The sequence below is a fragment of the Toxorhynchites rutilus genome, chromosome 2, assembly GCF_029784135.1.
Source record: "Toxorhynchites rutilus septentrionalis strain SRP chromosome 2, ASM2978413v1, whole genome shotgun sequence".
Taxonomy (NCBI): Eukaryota; Metazoa; Arthropoda; class Insecta; order Diptera; family Culicidae; genus Toxorhynchites; species Toxorhynchites rutilus.
The window spans coordinates 251,750,334-251,773,381 of record NC_073745.1 but is presented as its reverse complement, the minus strand read 5'-3'; the positions used below and the strand labels follow the sequence as shown (position 1 = coordinate 251,773,381).

General features: G+C 39.1%; 1 protein-coding gene across 1 annotated transcript in view; it reads left to right on the top strand.

Moving 5' to 3' along the window:
* Window positions 1-23,048, top strand: part of LOC129765493 (uncharacterized) — a 79,254-nt gene that overhangs the window by 22,883 nt on the left and 33,323 nt on the right. The window contains exon 2 of the mRNA XM_055765865.1: window positions 12,513-13,332. Coding sequence (XP_055621840.1) covers window positions 13,242-13,332 — 91 coding nt within the window. The 5' untranslated portion in view covers window positions 12,513-13,241. The remainder of the gene's footprint in view (window positions 1-12,512; window positions 13,333-23,048) is intronic.

The window sequence follows — 23,048 nt, the reverse complement described above, 5'->3', positions numbered from 1 at the left end:
CGGGAAATGTTTTCAAGAATGAGGATTGAGTCTTTTTTGACGTTTGCTCACCTAGCCGTGCCGCGAAGAAATGAGCAAATGTGAATCAGACGCACGTAAATCGTTCGCCCAAAATGTATACACAGAGAACATACACTGCCAATGTGAACGAACACTGAGTGAGAGAGGAAATATTACAATTTAATACCCGCCCAATGTGAACTTATTGGAACGGTCGTAGTCATGGTTGCCAATAATAATTTTAAAAAAATTGAAGAACTGCTATTAAAAAAATGGATTAAAAGTGGATCCTGTAGAACGGTTTTTTTTAAAAAAAATCGGCTTTGATTTATCTGAAATGATTTTTTTTAACCCATTCGCAGGGCTTGAGGAATAGAGTGTCCTTCGGAACTTCGTGTATAAATACTAGTAGTAATGTAAAATGGAAAAATACACCATTAATTGAAAAACTGGAAGAATCCAGGTTAAATTGGAACATTGGCAACGCTGGCCGGAGTGTAAAAGCAGATAGTTTTCATATTTCATGACATAGTCTTTCTCCTTCCAGCGAGCAGTTAGCATCAATGGAATTGGAATGTAATTTGGTGGAATTTGAATAAATGATTCGGATTTTGTGCCGTCTGGTGGAGAACTTTTTGCATTGCAAGAAACGAAAACTGCATCGCAAGACCACCCCTTTATTAAGTGAAGTGGATGGTTGGTTTTCCAATCGTGAAGCAGTTACCACCAAATTAGTAGAAGCAAAAGCAACAGCATTGGCAAGGTAGTAGCAACTTCAGTAATAGCAGCAATCAACATCACAAACAACGACGACAGCAGCAACAAAAGGGTGTTTAATTTCTTGTGACGACATAAAATGAGGGACAACACAAGTGTTTGTGCTTCGCTCCTGTCGCGGCGTGTTTTTTTTTCTTTTACCGTTTCATCAAGTAGTAAATAATCAGTTCCTTCCAGAACTATTTTCTAACGAAGTTTCCTCTGTGGATTCTCGAGTTGAAGCATCCAGAGACGCTTGGTTTTCAGAATATATAAAATCCACGGTTCTGAAATAGTTCGAGAAAGTCTGACCATCACCCGGACACCTGGAAGTGGCAGACCGGCAAAGCCAGCGGATCCTAAAACACACGGAAAGTAGTGAATCTTTTCAGGCGTGATACGAAGTTGTCCTCGAGAGAACCGTCGGAAAAATCATATAAGCATATTGTCCAAAATGCGATGAAGAAGGCTGGCTTAAACAGTTTAAGGTCCTGATTGTACCAGAGCACGATTTGGGGCCGAAGATGCGCACGATGGGAGTGTACGAAAATTTGTTCACAAAATATAATTGGGTGAGAATGAACGACGAGATATACTGCCTGGCAGTTTTCGTTCAAATTCCTGGGAAGGAAATTTATGCCTCAATTGACTGGAAGAGGAAGCGAAAATAGTGGGAGAAGGGCTCGTGCAAAAGATGATGCACATTGAACTATGGAAAATAAAACGCATTTTTAAGCACCAACAGGATTCTCGTGTTCGGATTTTTAGATGTTGTTCGTTGAGCAGGTCATATTTTCAAAGTAAAAATCAACAGTGTCTTGTCGCTTTTCATTCTAGATATTATCTCATAGTTTGAAACTTTCGGGAACGTCTTGTAAAATATTTCATAGAAAGTCGTCGTTTTTGAAAATAATAGAAATAACAAAGAACACTCAAAACTTCAAGGTGAAATATAACCGAAGTAAACTTCAAACCAAGGAAGAACGATGTAAAATGATAAAAATCTTCGGGGAAGGCACCAATCTATTCGGGTTTGTTATTGAACTTTACCTCCACCGGTCTGAGCCAGCTCCAAGCATTTTCAAGACGAAAAAGTATTTCGTGGGCTGAGGTGGAAACCTTACGGGTATAATGTTTACATTCTACGCCCTGCTTCTTTCGCACAGGAAGTGCGTAATTGAGGAAGTTTAAATTGATTCGAAGCATCGAGGAAATAAAACGCCAACAGCATGTTTGTGATCTGGTGCTGCCGCTGCTGCTTCGGTGCGCAGTTGCTTGCGGAGATTTTGTTTTCGATTGGGGATGAACCGTGAAATTTTATCTGTTACCAAACATCAACTCACATTGTCGATGAAATATGTTTTCTTTTGTTCTTTCAATCAGACTTTAAACATTTTTGTTTGATCCATTTCAATAATTGGTAGAAACACGTCATTCCCCTCATTGAACTTTGAATACAGACACAATAACTTGACACAAAAGGGAGTTAATACTCATAGCACCCTTAGAGTCGTTTCCAAACTTCCAGTAACCCAAGCTTCTTATCTCTATGAGATCGTGACCAGTGATTTATTTTTCTTTCTTTATTAAAGAGATTTTAAGACGAAGGCTGGTTCATCTCTGTACCAGTGATTATTTGTGTTTCTCTTGGTTAACAGTTTGTTTCCATTCGACTATCCCCAATGCTACCTAACTCCGGAAATAAGGCATATTTTAAGTGTTTAGTCAATACATTCATCATCATGTTTGTGACTGAGAATGCTGAATGAGGTTTATCGGTTGTCGTAAAATCACGAATTTATCGAAGATCAAATCCTACTAATCTCATCATAGCTCATCATAGTCATATGATGTTTGATTACACAAATCATACCAAGAGCTTTCATATAAATTTCCCTATATTCAATTTTTCGCAATTACAGTTTGCTTAATCCATGAACAACGTTGCTTAGTGCATTGCTTACTGAAATTCAGACACAAAGTACGATGAACCGTAACACACAGTTCCTCAGAAATTCCCGTTGTTACCCGGGTTCATCTGCTGAGTAGGATTACTGTGAAATTACTACACCTCAGCTTTTAAAAATGGATTAGTGCTTTCACTTTCGATTACCGACACACGCGGAGACGGTTCCGACTTCGCGTTCCATACTCTCGCACAAGTAAAACTTCCGATTGTCGCCATGAGAAATAACCGGAGCGAGCAATTTAATCTTCGATTTTCTGGGTTCGCCTGAATGGGGAGGTAGACGTAGAGATCCCTCCAGCCCGGAGTCCCCACAGTGAATGGGAAAATTGCTTGTTAATTGAAGCGTACCCTGCTGTGTGAATAATTCTTGTTGAGCTTCCCAGGTGCGGGGTGGCAAATTACGAAGCGTGGGTGGTAGCAAACGGTGCGATGGAAACATACTGAGATTTGTGCAAGCGATTTCCGTAGGTCCGCATTTTCTAAAAACCACTAAAAACTCGTTTTTGTTCATTTTTCCGTTTTCGACAACCTACACTACTGGGGCTTCGAAGCCACGCGCACCCAAACAGTGCTAATGTGGTTTCAGCTGTCTGTGCCGTGGTCTGCCTAAGTGGGGTGGATAACGAGAAATTTTAATATCAATTTATGGGAGAAGTTTCTCTTCTGAAGTGCTTTTGGGCGGGAAAAGTGCTCCAAAGGTGCCTAATAGTAGCGTTCAAATCTGCCCAAAAATGCGGGAGAAGCCTCTCCTCTCCGACAAGTGCGGAAGGAAGTTTTCAACTTTTCAAATGTTTTCGTTTGTATTATGACATGCAGGCTACTGGTTTATGCACCGCAGGCTGGTATATCACATTGAATATTAATTAATTATACCACATAGTTCAGAAAAGGAGAAGATATATTGATTATCCAAACTTTTGCAGCTCGATTAACGTGTACTAGACAATCTTCCAAAGTTTGAGCTTCTCATTTTTCTTTGATGCTTTGTTATCCAAACATCATTGCACTAACTAGGCGTTTGTTCAAGGTTTCTGCAAAATACCGAAAAATTGTTGAAATTCCGGCCATCTGAAATCCTAAAATCTAAAACGTCTAAAATCTCTTCTAAAACAATTTTTTCGCATATTTTGAGAAAATTTGCAATCAAATGCAAATTCCAACATCTCCCAACTCCAATCGTCTTTAGGTTATACGCGGTAATTTTTAAAGCCTAAATTGATATATCTAACTGAATGATGTGCAGTGTACTTTTCGTGAAACTACTTCTTAGCTTGATTCCAAACCACTTCAGTAAAGTAACAGAGACAACCGATAGCTGATGGTCAATATGAAATCAGCGATGTTAGCAACACCGGAAATCATTTGACTGAGCGCTAAACCCAGCGTAAGTGACTTATTGCGATTCGCAATGTATATAGATGTGAGTATACGATTGGAATCCCTAGAGCAATTTTATATTAACTTCATGGAGTGTCAGAATGTTATCTTCTGTTATCTTCTCGGCTATATGCAAGATGGGCATACCATTCTCAACCTACATTAGTAATCAACAGCCGATATGCTGGTATTGAAGGTTGAATTACCCCTCCCGATTTACCAAGCGGAACGTGATGTCATGCCTCACATGAATGTTCGACCCATTTGGATTGCTGGGTCCAACAACAACCAAAGCGAAGCTCTCCATGCCATCGTTGTGCACCTTAAAGCGAAGGTTGCCTGTGAATGGGACTATTTATTAGGTCTTTATAAACAGTTCTACAAAATGGTATTTTTGTAGAAGTCGTCTTCCACCAATGCCATGATTGTTTTCAATCCTAATCCACTCTAAAAGGCGAACACGAAATTATTGCGACACATTCAACAGGGCATAACTTTTTTACCATTGGGTAAAAATCAACCAAATTTTGCACACTTTCTCATTGATGTGTATTGTCTACATGCTGTCAAACTCGAAGTCGTGTTTTTCGATTCAACGAAAATGGAGGTCAACCAACGCGAGTCGAAAGAACAAATTCTTTCCAAACACCTGGAATTTCCTGACCTGTCGCACCGGCAGTTGGGAAAAATGTTGAACATTCACCATTCAACCGTCTCCAGAGTGTTGAAGCGGTTCTAGGAGCGGTTGACGTTGGACCACGGCAAAGGAGCTGGAAGAAAACCGGGACCGGAGAACAAAAAGACGGAGGGAAAGGTGAAGCGGATGATTAAAGCAAATCCCAACGTCTCAAGCCGTGATTTGGCTAAAAAGATCGGCATGTCGCAGAGCTACGTCCAGAATGCAAAGAAGAGAGCTGGACTACATACATACAAGGTACAGAACTTCCCAAACCGCGATGAGTGGCAACAATCGACGGCTAAAACTCGGACACGGAAGCTCTACGAGAAGATGCTGACAAAATATGGCTGCTGTGTGATGGACGACGAAACGTATATAAAAGCCGATTTTAAGCAAATTCCGGGGTTGAAGTTTTTCACCGGCAAGAGCAAGTTCGATGTGGACGACAAATTTAAGAAGAAGAAAATGTCGAAGTTCGCCTCCAAATATCTCGTTTGGCAGGCCATCTGCTCTTGCGGACTGAGGAGTGAGCCTTTCTTGACAAAGGGCACAGTAAATGGCGAGATCTACAAATCTGAGTGCCTCGAGAAGCGCCTTTTGCCGTTCTTGCAGCAGCACGACGAAGTTCCGCTATTTTGGTCAAATTTGGCATCATGCCACTATTCTAAAAGTGTCCTGGAGTATGAGGCCAATTCTGTCCATTTTGTTCCAAAGGACATGAACCCGCCAAATTGTCCGGAGCTGCGCCCGGTGGAGCAGTACTGGGCAATAATGAGGCGGGAACTTCGGAAGAGCAAGAAGACAGTCAAAGACGAGAAGTTAAGAAAATGGAAAAAACTGGTACCGGATGACACTGTAAAGAGTTTGATGGAGGGCATCAAGCGAAAATGCGTTCAATTGTACACTCAAGGCTCCATCGATTAACTTTTCTTTTGATTTTTGAAGTAAATATATGTATAAAACTACCCTAAAATTTTGGTTTGATTCTAAACATTATAAGAAAATTGGCATGACATTTTCGGTGTCGCAATAATTTCGTGGTCGCCCTTTAGTCCAGCAGAGCACAGAATTTGTATAGAGGATTGTTCCGCCCGAACCCACACTTCGGTGGTCAACGCGAGAACCTCTTTAATACCACGAGAACTTTTCTCCTCTTTACCAGAATATAGATTGAACGGTACGGTGGAATTCCATCTCCTCTGTTCATTGATACACTTCACAGTAGTCTTTTTGCGTCTGGTCGGCTCTAGCGTCAAATCTAACGAAGAAGTTCTTCGAGTGCGTTACAAGGATTTTATCACTAGTAAATCTATTAAGAAATAACTGAGTAACAACAGTAAAAGTAGCTCCTGAAAATGCTGTGCAATCAGAGAAGAGATAAGAGCTGAATAAATGGCCACGGTAAAATATACGAATCGCGCTTCCAAATAGGACAGTGGATTCCATAATGACCTTCAAGTTTTCAGGACGATATGGGATTCATCCAGTGATGTTACATAATTGCAATGATGTCACTTTTCCCTTTCAAACAGAGATGTTTAGAACTAGCATGATACTGGGCTACATTCTTGGTAAATGACGAGAAGTCCGAATTATATTTATTCCCAAGGCTAGAGAATGCAACAGAACAACTTCCAAATCATAAAGTCCCATTAGTTTCAGTTTTGTCTTTTCAAAAATGGAGGAACAAATCACTGATCTCAATATAAATTATCATATTTGAGGGGCTCAAAATGAAAGGGGTGTAAGTGACATAATCGATTTCTCTACATCGACTCTCTCTTTTAATCATAACTTAGCTGCAAACTCATTCCCAGCTGTATTTGACAATGCGAAAGATAGGTCAGAACCTCATCTATCGGATTCTATAGCAAACTCAAATTGGAAAGTTTTTGCAGTTGAGTTATTAACTAAAGAGAAAGTTGATGAAGAGAAGTCGATCAAATCACTCACACCCCTTTCATTCCAAGCCCCTCATTTGAATTGGAGATCATCGAACAAATTCGAATTTGCTTACCAGGGTGGAAAATCTACTAAAACAGCACTTTACACAAAAATAGATAAGTGAAGGAAGATGATCCTCATCCGACCGGTGGTCCTAGGATAAAACGTTTTATAACTTTCCATGTTGAATCGCATGTAGATTCCATTTTTTTATGTTATTTTTATTAAATGGTTGCGATTCCACAAAGTATTGAAATTTCATTTTTCCATTCTGCTGAGTTTGCCACGTCTCCACTGCACTTCATGCTTTGTTAAATAGAAAGGGTTTTCCAATAGTAACATACATAAAAATCGCATTTCGACACCCGTTCTGAGCTATATAAGCTTCAAATATTAAATTCAATTTTTGAGTAAGATTTTGAACAGTGTATTTAAAATTATTTTTTCAAAATCATAAATTTTCTATCCACTTTGTCAAACTTTAAAAAACAAATACAACCAATAATTACGAAAACAAAATCCAATTTCGTCGCAATTTCCAAAGAAATAATCCACAAATTTTATAATGCAGAACCTTTCGCTATTATCGCTACTATTGAAAAATGTATTCTTCCCATCCGGCATGCAATGTGTTTTACATTGACGCCACTTGGAATCTGGAAACAATACACGAATTCGTGAAAATTTAATGATCGATCCTCCCAAATTCTCACAAGCTCTCCTCCAGCAAACAAAAATCAGTTTTCTTATTATTTCGGATATCACGTTAGAATATCACTTTTATCTGCGAAAGGTGCTTATATATTAAGCTGTCAAAAAAGTCCTGCGGTATTTTTTTTTGAATTTTCATTTGTTCATAAAATTAGTTACAATCATCTGTTTTAAGTTAAATATGCGCCGTTTTGTTCGATGACTTGTTCCCGACGAGATGCCAACTTCATAATACCCCTGTTATAGAAGCTCGCTTACTTATTGGCAAAAAACTCGGATAGCCAATTTTCAAGCGGTCCAGTTGTTGGCAGTACAGGTCCGAATTGAGCGTTTGGCCATAGGGAAGCAGCTCATAATAGATTATTCCTTGACAATCCCACCAAACACACAGCAGAACCTTCCTGGCCGTTAATGATGGCTTGGCCACCGTCTGAGCCCTTTCAGCGGGCTTCGACCACGACCGTTTGCGCTTCACGTTGTCGTAAGTGACCCACTTTTCATCGCCAGTCACCATCCGCTTCAGAAACGGGTCGATTTTGTTGCGATTCAGCAGCGATTCACATGCGTGGATACGGTCAAAGATGTTTTTTGCGTCAACGTGTGTGGCACCCATTTATTTATTTATTTATAATGATACTACATCCCATTGAGAGATTAGATCTTCTTCACAATTTTTCGCCAATAGTCCCGATCCATGGCTGCAGTTCTTCAACTCCCGGCTGCACCGATTCTTGCCAAGTCCTGATCCTCCTGGTCCAACCACCTCGCTCGCTGGGCTCCTCTCCTTCTTGTTCCTACCGGATTCGATGCGAACACCATCTTTACAGGGCTGCTGTCCGGCAATCTTGCAACATGCCCTGCCCATCGCACTCGTCCAGCCTTGGCGACTTTCTGAATGCTGGGTTCGCCGTAGAGTTGCGCCAGTTCGTGGTTCATTCTCCTTCTCCATACTCCGCTTTCCTGTACACCACCGTATATTGTTCTGAGCACTCGGCGTTCGAAAACTCCAAGCGCTTGTGAGTCCTCTTCAAGCATCGTTCATGCTTCGTGCCCATAGAGAACAACCGGTCGAATTAGGGATTTGTACATGGTACACTTCGTACGGGGTCGGAGTTTGTTGGACCTCAAGGATTTGCGGAGCCCATAGTAGGCACGACTTCCATTGACAATGCGTCTTCGAATTTCACGGCTGTTGTTGTTGTCAGTTGTTATCAACGAGCCAAGGTAAACAAATTCCTCTACCACCTCGAGCTCGTCGCCGTCGATCACAACACTACTACCAAGAAGAACTCTGTTGCGATCAGTCCCTCCAGCTAGCATGTATTTAGACTTAGACGCATTGATCCCAAGCCCAATCAGCCCTGCTTCGTGTTTCAGTCGGGTATACAAGTCGGCTACCGTCGCATGTGTTCTTCCGATTATGTCCACGTCGTCGGCGAAGCAGATAAACTGATTAGACTTGTTAAAAATCGTGCCCCGCATGTTGAAGCCCGCTCTCCGCATAACACCTTCCAGCGCCACGTTGAAGAGCAGACAGGAGATTCCATCGCCTTGTCGAAGTCCCCTGTGAGTCTCAAATGATTCCGACAGCTCAACTGAGATCCGCACACTGCACCGCACACCGTTCATCGTTGCCTGAATCAGTCTTGTCAGCTTTCGGGGAAAGCCGTATTCGTCCATGATCCTCCATAGCTGTCGTCGGTCGATTGTATCATATGCGGCCTTGAAGTCGACGAAGATGTGGTGTGTAGGGACCTGATACTCGCGGCACTTTTGGAGGATCTGCCGCAGTGTAAAAATCTGGTCCGTCGTCGAGCAACCGGGCATGAATCCGGCCTGATAACTTCCCACAAATCTACTTACTATTGGCGATAGGCGGCGGAAGAGGATCTGAGACAAAATTTTGTAGGCACCATTCAGGATTGTGATGGCACGATAGTTCCCACAATCCAACTTGTCGCCTTTTTTATAGATGGGGCAGATTACCCCGTCCTTCCACTCCTCCGGTAGCTGTTCTGTGTCCCAGATCCTGACTATCAACCGGTGCATACACTCTACAAGTTTTCTCGGACCTCCCTTGAAGAGCTCCGCTACGAGGCCATACTTACCAGCTGCTTTGTGGTTCTTGAGCTGAGTACGTCGTCGTTGTTCATTGCACCGGTGTAGTCCTCCTCAACGCCGTCTAGGTCTCCTGTCTGCGCGCTGTTCAGGTGTTCATCGTAGTGCTGCCTCCACCTTTCGATCACCTCGCGTTCGTTCGTCAAGATGCCTCCTTCCTTGTTTCTGCACATTTCGGCCCGCGGCACAAAGCCTTTATGCGAGGCGTTTAGTTTCTTGAAGAACTTCCGCGATTCTCGAGAACGATAAAGCAGCTCCATCTCCTCACACTCTTTCTCTTCCAGGCGGCGCTTTTTTTCTCGAAAGAGATGTGTTTGCTGCCTTCGTTTCAGTCTGTATCGTTCCACGTTTTGTCGAGTCGCTCGTTGCAGCATGGCTGCGCGTGCTGCATCCTTCTCGTTCAGGAACGCTCGGCACTCGTCATCAAACCATTCGTTCCGTTGTCCTCGTTGTTCATACCCGATGACGGTCTCTGCTGTGCTGCTAATTGCTGATTTTAAGGAGTTCCAGCATTCATCGAGGGGAACAGGATCCAGTTCGTCTACCCCCGGTAACGCAGCTTCAAGACGCTGCGAGATTGTTGCAGCAACGTTCGGCTCCTGTAGTCGTCGTAGGTGGTACCGTGGTGAGCGCTGGTGTCTTATGTTATTGACGACTGACAGTTTAGAACGCTGTTTGACCATCGCCAGGTAGTGGTCTGAATCGATATTAGCGCCACGATAGGTTCTGACGTCGATGATATCCGAGAAGTGCCGACCGTCGATCAAAACGTGGTCAATTTGTGTTTCTGTTTGCTGTGGTGATCTCCAGGTGTAACGGTATTGGAGGCTGTTCTGGAAGAAGGTGCTACGTATGGCCATGTTCTTGGAGGCAGCGAAGTCGATAAGTCTTAGGCCGTTTTCGTTGGTTCGCTGATGGGCGCTGAACCTACCAATTACCGGTCTGAATTCCTCCTCCTGGCCGACCTGAGCGTTCAAATCACCGATGACGATTTTGATGTCGTGTTTTGGGCAGCGATCGTATTCACGCTCTAGCTGCGCGTAGAATTCTTCTTTATCGTCATCGGTGCTAGCTAGATGGGGGCTGTGGACGTTGATAATGCTGATATTGAAGAAGTGGCCTCTCATCCTCAATCTGCACATTCTTTCATTGATCGGCCACCAACTGACGTCACTGACGATGCAAGCTATGAGAAATTTCGATGTGCGGCTAATTCTTAAATTTCAATAAAGTTCGATCTGGCCCGCAATAACTTGCTAGTTATACGTTAACAATGCATTAGTGTCTTAGACACCACCCTTCGGGTTTTTTTTTCAAATCTTCGTGAGATTGTCATTTTTTATCTCACTCATGCAGCTGTTAGCTTTACTCCATTTTCCCCAAATACTGACATCGGAATCAGGCACCAAAACAACGAAATATTTTTATTTTTGTTTACCCCTGACACCACATCATTCCTGTTGAACATTCATCATCATGCCCTAATGCTTTCAGTAGTGCGGTTTTCGGTGTTCTGTTGTGGATCTGCTCCCGTGTGTATCAATTGCATTTTTGGGGAGCTCACGGTATGCGGAAGCCACGCTCTAATGAACAAGAAAAATGGAAAAATAAGTTCGTAGTCCTACGTCAACAATTTTTCTCAAGTTTATTGAATATTGTGTTACAATATCAATCCAAAAATGTTGTAATGATTCTAATAATTTTTTTTTCTAATTTTAAAATGTGTTCGCTATATAATATATTTTTCTCAAAAATTGTACATAAATATTAACACGCTGAATCTCTAATTTTTCTTGCTGCGCTTTCCACTTAGTCCGCATGAGGAGCATTTGCACAATATCAGAATCGGTCTCCGCTCCCAAAGATATTTATTATATAAAGAGAAAATAGTCAGAAATTCGACTAGAAAGTAGTCACATATCGCAAAGCATCCGAAAGCAAACCATGTTTTATTCCTCATTTTGTACTGTTTTATTATCTCCTTATTTTGTTTCTAACGAAAGCTCAACGGCTGAAACAGTCGTATTTTTCAGCTCCCAGTGAATGATTTTTCAGTTCTGCACTCTATATGTTGTGGAAAATATCTCCTTATCAAATCATTTGTACTACATTTCATCGATTACCATCGATTGTGGTATCTAACCTTCATTGCACGAGAGAAAATTCGATCATGAAAATCATGAAATAAACTTCAATTGTGTGGGAAAACACACGTTTCGTCGTATCCGTCCGAGCAGTGGACTGTGCTGCAGTGGAGAAATGAAGGAAAACAGAAAATGGTAATTGAAATCGTTCCACGTGGTGGGCTAAAACAACCAGAGATAAGCTTGCTGGCCACACAGCGATTGGATGTTTGCGTTTGATAAATTCAACAAAATTAGTTCAGATCCCGGCGACGCTTTTGCTAGTTTAGCACGGTTGTAATGGAATTAGTTGTAACATTTTGAGCATATTGGAAAGTTTTTTTTTGCATTTTTACAATAAAAATAGTACTGAGGGCAACGTTTGTTTGATAAACTAATTATTCGTTTTGATTTTCAACGCATCAATTGATAGGGGCTGACTGAATGAACTCTTCAAATTAGTTCCTTCTCAGTGGCAGCTTTAGACGAATTTATTTTGGATTCCAAGAATGTTGAATTATTTAAAACTAAATTTCCTTGCATAATTCTTGCAATAGGCAGGTGATTTCAAACCCGATACGCTAGGACTAACCGCTAAGTTTTATTATGTAGTGTAATAGTGTAATAGTGTAATAGTGTAATTTTCATTGATTGAATGCAACATATTGAACCAATTTAAAATGTCGGTTACATCAGAAAAAATATGAACCATATTTCAAATTAATATCCAAACCATCCATCGAAGCACTTGTCACGCATAAAATTATACTCAAATCAATTACTCACATGAGCAATTATAACCGGTCCAATTGTTTTTCTTTTTTTCTATTTCTAGGAAGACAACATTAACATTGTGCCGATAATTAATTTAGTCAATTCAAGCGTATCAACACGAACCCGAACGGTGGGAGATCATACGTTAACGATTCTTGGAAAGGATTGATTCCTCCAAAGCATCGAGCCGAAATTGAACATGCTTAGTAACGTAATGGATTAACTCGGCTTCCCCCGCAGGACCTTCCAGCTGATTTCGTAATAATGTTTGCAAAAAAAAACAGTGTGCGTGTGGCAAATGAACTTAATTTTCTCACGCTACTAGCTCACGTTACATCACGAAACCAGTGCTGTGATAGGCGTACATAATTGGATTTACGATGCTGTGAATCGGCGATCGGCGACCATAACATAATGCCACACTAGGCAGCATCCCGATACGCACACAGACGAGCGAATACACGGACATAAATTATCCCAGCAGGAACAATACACACAAAAGTTATGTAAATATAAATCATTGAATTAACGCTTACACACGGCGTCATAGAACAGAAGTCTCAACGGCAGACACAGAGTGAACAAACAGGCGAGAATCCCAAAGGGGGTGGGGAGAGATTCACAGTGGAAAGTACAACACGCAAACAAATCCTTTTGGTGGATGCTGTAAAAGCGAGGAAAAAGTTTCGGTGCTTTTTCGGTCAAAAATCCTTGGCAACCGTCACGGCTGCTGGGATTTGTCTTCTGAAAACACGATTAACTGAGCGTTTACGCGCTTCCAAGTGTAAGAATGGATGGCAGAAATCGACGGCGACAACTTGGCGGCCCCTGCTATTGTCTCCGGCCACTTATTCGGATCTGGGGAATTATCACAGCGATTGGTAAGTCGTTCGCTTGTTAAAACTTTGCTGGTATCCATCTTACTAAAAACGACCATTATGTTTCAAGTGAGAAGCTAATGTTTCGAGAAATTATTTATTTGTCTATACTCTACCAACATCCAGACTCTGGTAATCGGTTATTTGCTCGGCTCCGTTCCAGCCATCAATCAAAACTCATACCAATGCAATATTTGGTCGATTCCCCGATGAATGAGCTTCGAATTTTCTCGTTTCCATTTCCAGTACAATAACATGCACCATATGCATGATGTTTTGCCTCCTTCTTGATACTTTTTTTTGGCAAATTACGCAAACAACATTACTCCATTATTCGAAGCAATAAAAAACGTTCGTTCGTATAAGTTTCGTGAAATCGTACATTGACGTAATGTTGTTCGAATACACCCAATTACTGGGCTAGCAACAACTTCGAATAGGAACATGTTGTGATCAGGAATGTATATGGACAATGAGTGTAATCAATGCATCGTTAAACCCCCACGAAATGTTTACGATTGGCATTTCATATCGTTGTTGGTTAGTAGTTTAACCATTTTGTCGAAGATATGATTTCTTGTCCAGGACTTTTGGATATAGAATTTTTAAAATGGATATTACAATCTAAAATCATTCATATATCACCCTTGGTAATACCGTTCTGAATCATATTTCGAACGCTTAAGGCATATATGTTCTCATCATCGTTAACAGTTCACTGTGATTGCTTGGTAAGTGTTTCGCAGTTGACTATAAAATATAATCAAGTGTAATGTAATTTTCGTTCAAAAAATTACAAAATAAAGTGTCCGAAATTTGAATTCAATCTGTCCGAAATTTGATTTAGTGTCCGAAGTTTGATTTTTTTTCGCTTCATTGAAAAGCATTTTATTCGATGTTTTTTTTTATGTTTTCAATCAAATAGGTACCAAAGAAGAAAGCTTTAAAGCATATTGGACTAATTTATTAAAAATATCAACCAAATAATACCTGTGCATAAAGTTTAGATCTGTTTTCTGCATCATATGCCTTAAGCGTCCGAAATATGATTCAGAACGGTATTGATGGACGGGAAAATTCTACGTGCTCACGCTAAGGAAACGTCAAACACGATAATTAGTAGTGTTGTTAGATTTTTGCCGGCTATGTTAAAATTCAAATGTAGTTCTTATATGAAATGATAGTGAAACCAAGGGATTACTCTCAAGATGCAATTGTGATATTAATTTTATAGTTATATCATCAGTGTATTAAAAATTTCAAGATATTTGAACAAAGTTTCTGAAATATGATGTTGTCCGAAATATGATTTAGAACGGTATTTGGTTTCCATGAAATCGCAGAAACAAAATTAGGTGCCGTACACAAACTACAGTAACGCAAGTAACTTGAGTAACGCAAGACATACCAACAAGTAACAAATAAAGCAATCTCGACCCACTTTACCAATATCTACAGACTCTTCCCTCCCCATCGTTTCACCAAGAGTCTAACCCGGAGGCCCGTTGGTGTAACTATAGTCTTTGTTAGGAGCTAACAGAAAAAGCATGATTGACACCCCCTCTCTCTCCCGGGACAAGCGTGGGCATTCCTTATACTACTCTCCCTGTTGTCTACGTGGACATTACACCAGTTTGTGGAAAAAAATGAGAAAAACTCCATTTTTCGCATTAAACTTCATTTCAAGTTTTTTTTCTATTTTCTTTCCCATGTTTTATTGATAAAAATGATAATCTTATTGATAGTAATGATTTGTTTTAAATTCTTCGATTGTTCAACATTGTTCAAGAAGCTCATTATTTTCTTCCAAATTCCTTTTACGTTATTCCCATTTCATATCAAATATCACTTGTGAATCTAGTCTCGAGTATTTTTCAGCCATTCCATGTCAAACCAATATAGTGGTTCTCAGATTTCCATGAAAAGTGGTAGTATATTTATGGTAAAATATTAGATCCGTATTTTTTTATTTTTTCGTTAGGGTGACCATTTCCATTTTGGAGTGGTCCGAAAAATATTTTTTTTCAACTTTTTCCCAAAAATGACTTTTTTCAAAAATTCATAACTTTTGAATCACTGAACCGATTTAGATGATCGATATATCAAATTGAAGCCAATGAGTTTTGTTAGAAATATTGAACTTGCAAAAACCATGGATTTTATTTTCGTGATTATTGATTGAAGTTGTTTTTTGTTGTTTTCATGGCGCTATATTTCGAAATTTCGATTTTTTCCCTCGGAAATGTGGTCCTAAAAGGATTTTTCGATATTTAATTTCGTTGGAAAGTTACAGCCAAAAGTGTGAATTCACCTCAAGAGATATTTTTTCCCTCGGAAATGTGGTCCTAAAAGGATTTTTCGATATTTGATTTCGTTGGAAAGTTACACACAAACGTGTGAATTCACCTCAAGAGATATAGACCAATTCCTCGCCAAATCGACCGGCCGCTGACCCGATCCTCTCCGATTTTTTTAAAACTAGGTACCTATGATAGAAACTACCTAAAATAACAATCCTCATTATAATATGACCAATTCAAATTACGACTGATTTTTCAAAAGGACGTATTCAAACTTAATGTCCTTTTTTTTTTCAAAAAAATGTAACTCAGAATCTAGATATCTGATTTCAATTTGAAATACTCTTTGAAAAATCTTGCCCAAAAATTGAATTTAATATTAAAAAGTTTTATATCTCAAAACACCCACCCTTCGGTATTTTTTTGTATATTTGGAAAGCCCACTCAATTTAACAAAGTTTGACGTATAGTGTTGCCGTTTCGGTCTTACCAATATGGTGATATGAATTTTTGAAAAATTATTAAATTTCAATAATAGAATCTACATGCGATTCTAAATGAAAAACTATATATGAAGTTTTATTCTAGTCCTAACCGTTCTCGAAATATAATAAATTTTATATAATGAAGCTTCAGTTTCCATGAAAAATAACTTATTTTTAACAAAAATGGACGCCATTTTGGCAATTTTTCGAATTTTTAGAAACCCCTATGTAACGCTTTAGGTATTGCCCTAAAGATTCAAAATATTCATTAGAATTGGTTCTGCGGCACCTCGTTGCTTCAGAACCACTACCACTAGCAATGTACCGATTTTCAGACAGCATCTGCGCATCCACCTATCAACAGAGCAATTATTATATTCGTACAATTAAAAAATGGAAAATGCATCTTCAAATTTACTTTAAACAATAACCAAAATACCCGAACACAAAAACACAAAAATTCATTATTTTTCGACCTAAGCAGGAGTTCCTTGCTCAAGGGAGTATTCTAGTCTAGAAATTAGAAAAAAATCAAAAAAAAAAATTCCTTCATATTTCTGTAGTTTCTTCAAACTTCAAACGCGTTTTTCTCGAAACTAGTTTTTTCAAACTGGTGTACACGATATCTCAAGTTCTACTGAACCGATTCATTGTAGCGGGATAACCTATTACCATTATCCTTTCCCACTTGTCATAAAATCCCAACGATCCTATTCCCACAAATTCATTCCCACGCCATAAATTATCGTCATACATGTTTGTAGGCCAAATGCATTTTTATGTCACTAGCTCACAGCTGCATACGATAATATTAAATAACAACCACTCACCCTTGCAGCGTAACATTATGCAGAACTAACCCACTTCAACCAAGTGTGAAATGACAACACACAGAAACAACCACTACCCTTTTGTTCCCCGTATTGACCCGTTCGAACCAATCGAACGCGCTCACATATTTCCTTGCTGGCTCCTCCTCCTCTAGAATAGAAGCTACCTTGTGTAGAGTTTTAGTTTAAGCATTATAAAAAGTACATGTCGAATGCAAGCAAGAGGTCTTTTACATTTCCAACCAATCAAGTTAACAAGTGTCGAATGCACGCGAGGACGGAACTAAGAATATAGTGATATTTATATTAGTGGAATGTGCCTGAGTTCTTTCATTCCGAATAATATCACAAGTGCCCCAAAGTGATAGAAATTGTATACTACATCGGGTTGAACCTTCCACATGGCGACCGAGACTTTAGCCTGAATCTTCGGCTATGAGTGAAACCAAACAATTTTTTTGTTTTGACGAAACAGTGAACGTTCAAAAATGGGCTTTTTCTCGGCAGACGAGATAGTGTCGAGCGCCCCAGTGTCGAGTTCACCGCAAACGATTGCTTTATGCATCCTTGCTGGTGCTGCGTTAGGTTACGGTGTTGTGCGGTTAATGCACACGTTTTATAAGAATCACTCGGAGAGAGTAGCCTCCCGAGCAGTGAGAGCGGCACAGCTCAACCAGGTATAAAGGGCAGAAGTGAACTATTTTTTTTTTCAAAATTTGAACAAAGTGAACTAATCAACGAAGACGTGCCAACTAGACCAAAGTGAACTAATAAACGGAACTGTGCTAACCACCCATGTGAACGAACCAATAGAAACTCATTACACGAACTAGTGACCATTGGAAAAACTAAACATGTGGAACGAGAACATCAAGGACATCTTGGCCCAGGCGGAGGCCCAAGCGGAACACATCGCATTAGTGGAAAAAATCGGATGGCGGCAATATAGGAAGCAACACCCGAAGCAGCCGAAAAGAGGTTTCAATATCAAAATTGAAGACATCCATGGAGCAACCATCTATGTGACACCTTTCACAAAGCTCAGCCTTACTGATACTGTAGTAGGATACCGCCGACAGAGATGGTAAGTCAATTATAAGATGTAAAATATGAAAAAAAAATTTTTGAAGTAAAAATTGTTAATGAAAAAAAAAAAACACAAAATGTTCATGTAAAATATGTGCTAAGCTGTAAGACTACTTGTTGTAGACATCAACAAAAACAGAAATAAAAAAAAAATTTCGCCTTTAATTTAATGGCAAGTTTAATAGAAAACAAAATACAGAAATTACAAGTAATTGCAAAATCACTGCGATCCGAGCAAACTAAAAAGTTAAGAAAAGCTACATTGAGAACCAAGCTCGCAGAAGCTGAAAAATTAGCTGAAGATATTAAAACAATAGTAGACCCTCTCGTACACAATAAAGAGGCTGAAGAATTGTTATTGCTTGCCGAAAATGCTAATCTAATATATCAAGATATTAGAAATAAAATAAACATTATCATTAAACAAAAATCTTTCAAAGAAGTAGCTCTTGCGATATTGTTCGTTGTTGGAATACAAAAACCGAAAATGTCCAAATTCGATTACAAAGAGGCAGCCGCAATGGTGCCAATCTACGACGGCTCACCTGATGGACTCGATATGTTCATCAGTGCAGCCACACTACTAAATGAGATCTCCCCCAGCGCAAACAAAGCGTTGGTATATCAATTCCTACTGACCAGACTCGACAAAAAGGCCCGAAGAGCAATTAATAATAGCGTGGATATACCTTCACTGCTAACAAATTTAAAAACTACATGTATATCAAAGACTAGCGCCGACAGCATATTAGCGAAGTTGAAGTCTATAAAAAAAACAGTCAGCAGACGAATTATGTAAGGAAGTTGAAGAGCTGACCGAACAACTCATCGACTTACACATCAAGGAAGAGACACCACCGCAACGAGCAGCAAAACTCGCTTGCCAAGCAGGAATCGATGCCCTCATTGAAGGCATTGATAACCCTGAATTAAAAACTATATTACGTGCGGGAGCCTTCACCAGCATAGCTGACGCAGTGGAGAAGGTCAATAAATATAAATCGCTGACAACCAAATCAGCAAATGTGCTTATTTACAATCGCGGGCAGCGACAACCGCCCTACCCGCATCCTAACCGTTTCAACCAGAACAATCGTGGTAGAAATTTTAATAACTATAGAGGAAGAGGTGGTAGATTCAATAATCAACCTCAACAAAACCAAAATTTTAACCAAAATCGCCAATATCATCAACAGAATTTCCCTAACCAAAACAGAAACTTTAGGGGCAATGGCAGCCAAAACTATTACAACAGACCGCAACATTTCATTAGAATTGCGGAAAACTCCGAAAACCCGGCTGCGAACCTCCGCGCGTTGTCGGACGAAGAACAGGAGGAAAACCGAAATCAACATCAAATATTTTCAACCTAAATATTACTTGTTCAATGTTTATTATAGTTAAATTAAGCATGTGCGAACAACCATGCGTTCTTATTCTTGATACAGGGGCAGATATATCAATCCTAAAGGAAAATTTGATCAAACGTACCCAGAAAATTAACAAAAATAATACATGCATAATAAACGGCGTGACCGAAGGCAAACTTGAAACAATAGGTAGTACCAACACTAGTCTACTTATAGAAAATAATAAAATTCCACACCAATTCCATTTGGTGAATAAACAATTCCCAATTACAGCTGACGGCATTCTAGGAAAAGACTTTTTAACAAAATATGAATGTAATCTGTGTTTGAAGACATGGTTACTATCCTTTTTCTTCAATGAGACTAATCTAGAAGTACCGATCCATGACACATGGGACGATCATCTAGTCATCCCCCCCAGATGCCAGATTATCAAAGAAATAAAAATTCCACATATAAAAGAAGACACTGTCATAATTTCTCAAGAAATCAAACCTGGAGTATTTTGCGCAAATTCCATAGTTAACTCTAAAACACAATTCGTTAAAATCATTAATACCAATACGTCTGAAATACTTCTACCCAAAAATTTCAAGCCACTAACCCAACCGTTAACACATTTTACAATCAACCACAACACAACTAACAACCCTAATCGTATACCAAAATTAACTGAAGAATTAAATCTAACTAACACTCCCCGTGAAGCCCAACACAAACTGATAAATCTCTGCAGAAACTATAACGAAATATTCGCTTTAAAAGATGACTTCTTAACTACCAACAACTTTTATAAACAAAACATTCAACTCAACGACAAAAACCCCGTCTACATAAAAAATTATCGAACTCCAGAGGCCCAAATAACAGAAATAAATAAACAAATATCAAATATGTTAGAAAATAGAATCATCCAACCATCAACCTCTCCATATAATTCCCCTATACTTTTAGTGCCAAAAAAATCTAATACACAAGATAAAAAGTGGCGATTAGTGGTAGACTTTCGCCAGCTCAACAAAAAAATTACACCAGATAAATTTCCCCTTCCAAGAATAGATGAAATACTCGATCATTTAGGAAGAGCCAAATACTTTACTACTCTAGACCTAATGTCAGGTTTCCACCAAATAGAACTTGACGAAAATTCCAAAAAACTAACAGCATTCTCTACTTCAAACGGTCATTTCGAATTCAATAGACTACCTTTCGGATTAAATATTTCCCCAAACAGCTTCCAAAGAATGATGACAATTGCACTCAGCGGCTTACCACCAGAGTGTGCTTTCCTTTACATTGACGACATTATAGTAGTCGGATGTTCCATAAATCATCATTTAAGTAATTTGGAAAAAGTTTTTAAACAACTCCAAAAATATAATTTGAAACTTAACCCCGCAAAATGCTCATTCTTTAGACCAGATGTCACATACCTAGGTCATAATATATCCGCATCTGGCATCCAACCAGATAAATCAAAATTTTCAGTCATATTAAATTACCCTACACCAAACACATCGGATGAAGTCCGTCGATTCGTTGCTTTTTGCAACTATTATAGAAGATTTATTAAAAATTTTGCCCAAATTGCGCATCCCTTAAACAAACTCCTTCGAAAAAATGCAGTCTTCGATTGGAGCTCTGAATGTCAGCAAGCATTCAATTCTTTAAAATCAGCACTGATTTCTCCCACAATTTTACAATTTCCCGATTTTAAAAAAGAATTCACACTAATAACCGATGCATCAAAGACTGCCTGTGGCGCAGTATTGGCCCAAGATTGCGATGGAATCGAATTACCGATCGCTTACGCAAGTAAAGCCTTCACCAAAGGTGAAGCAAATAAATCAACAATTGAACAGGAACTTACTGCCATTCATTGGGCAATAACATTCTTTAGACCATACTTATACGGAAGAAAATTCACGGTAAAAACAGACCACAGACCGCTTGTTTACCTTTTTTCAATGAAGAATCCATCTTCCAAATTAACACGAATGAGACTAGATTTAGAGGAATTTAATTTTGACGTACAATATGTACAAGGAAAACTAAACGTAACTGCCGACGCATTATCACGAATAGCAATTGATTCTGAAACTTTGAAAACAATAAACGTCCTAGCCGTTCAAACGAGAGCAATGACAAGAAAAGAACAAAATATGAATCAGACGGAATACGAACATTTGAATAATAACACTGTACTCGATGTCAATGAGCCTGATCAACTCAAAGTATACGAGGCAGTTGAACCAACCGAATGGGAAAAACTACCCAAACTTCAATGCGGACGCGCACTCGAAGATAATGAAAACGCTAGCGAGAATGAATTTAATAATATGAAATGCGCAATTAAAAATAAAACAGGATTCAAAGAATTAATGTCGACAAATACAAAAATTGCAAGCAACTCGAAAGAGACCTTAGGGAATCTATTACAGAAAGTTGAAAATATGGCCAAAAAATTAAGAATAAGCGCGATAGCTCTAGCGTTATCAAGCGTGATATTCCAATTATGCAGCGTTCAATTCTTCAAGAAGACTTGTAACGACTCGCTAAAAGACTTGCAAATAGTGCTCTACACACCCAAGCGTGTGATAGAAAGCCAAGAAGAAAAATTAAAAATCCTGAAAAATTATCATGATGCACCAATTGGAGGACATATAGGTGCCAATCGATTATATAAAAAGCTCAGTAGACTCTATTCCTGGAGCAAAATGAAATCAGAAATTTATGAATATGTTAGAAATTGTATACAATGCAAACAAAATAAACACAAAACCCCGACCAAGGAAAACTTTATAAAAATACCCACCCCAGAAAAACCTTTTGATTGTGTATCTATTGACACTATCGGACCTTTTAACAAATCTAATTCAGGAAATAGATATGCATTAACTATCCAATGTAACCTCTCCAAATACGTAATAATAAAACCAACCCCAGACAAACAAGCATCCACAATAGCGAGAGCATTTATAGAAAATTGCATTCTCGTATACGGTACTCCGTCAATTGTTCAAACTGATCAAGGAACCGAATACAAGAATGAATTATTTGACAATATTTCAAAATTACTCCAAATTCAACAAAAATTTTCTACCCCCTATCACCCGCAATCAATCGGAAGTTTAGAAAGAAACCATCGTTGTCTTAATGAATACGTGAGACAATTCATCAACCCATCGCAGAGCGACTGGGATGATTGGTTGCCTTACTACGCATTCTGTTACAACACCACTCCGCATACAGATTTTTCATACACACCTTTTGAATTAGTTTTCGGCAGAAACGCAACACTGCCATACAACCTAAAATCACACATTGAACCCGTATACAATATCGAGCAATATCATAAAGAATTACAATTCAAACTCAAAACGGCAACAAAATCAGCAAAAGAAATAATTGACAGAATCAAACAAAAGCGTCGTGAAGATCAGCAGAAAGATACAAACCCAATACAAATACATGAGAATGATTTAGTTATGATGACTAACGAAAACAGAAGAAAACTAGACAAGGTATATCAAGGACCATACAAGGTCATATCAATAAATCACCCAAACGCGACATTATTAGATGAGAAAACCCAAAACACTCATACTGTACATAAAAATAGATTAATTACTTATAATTCCCTCCTCC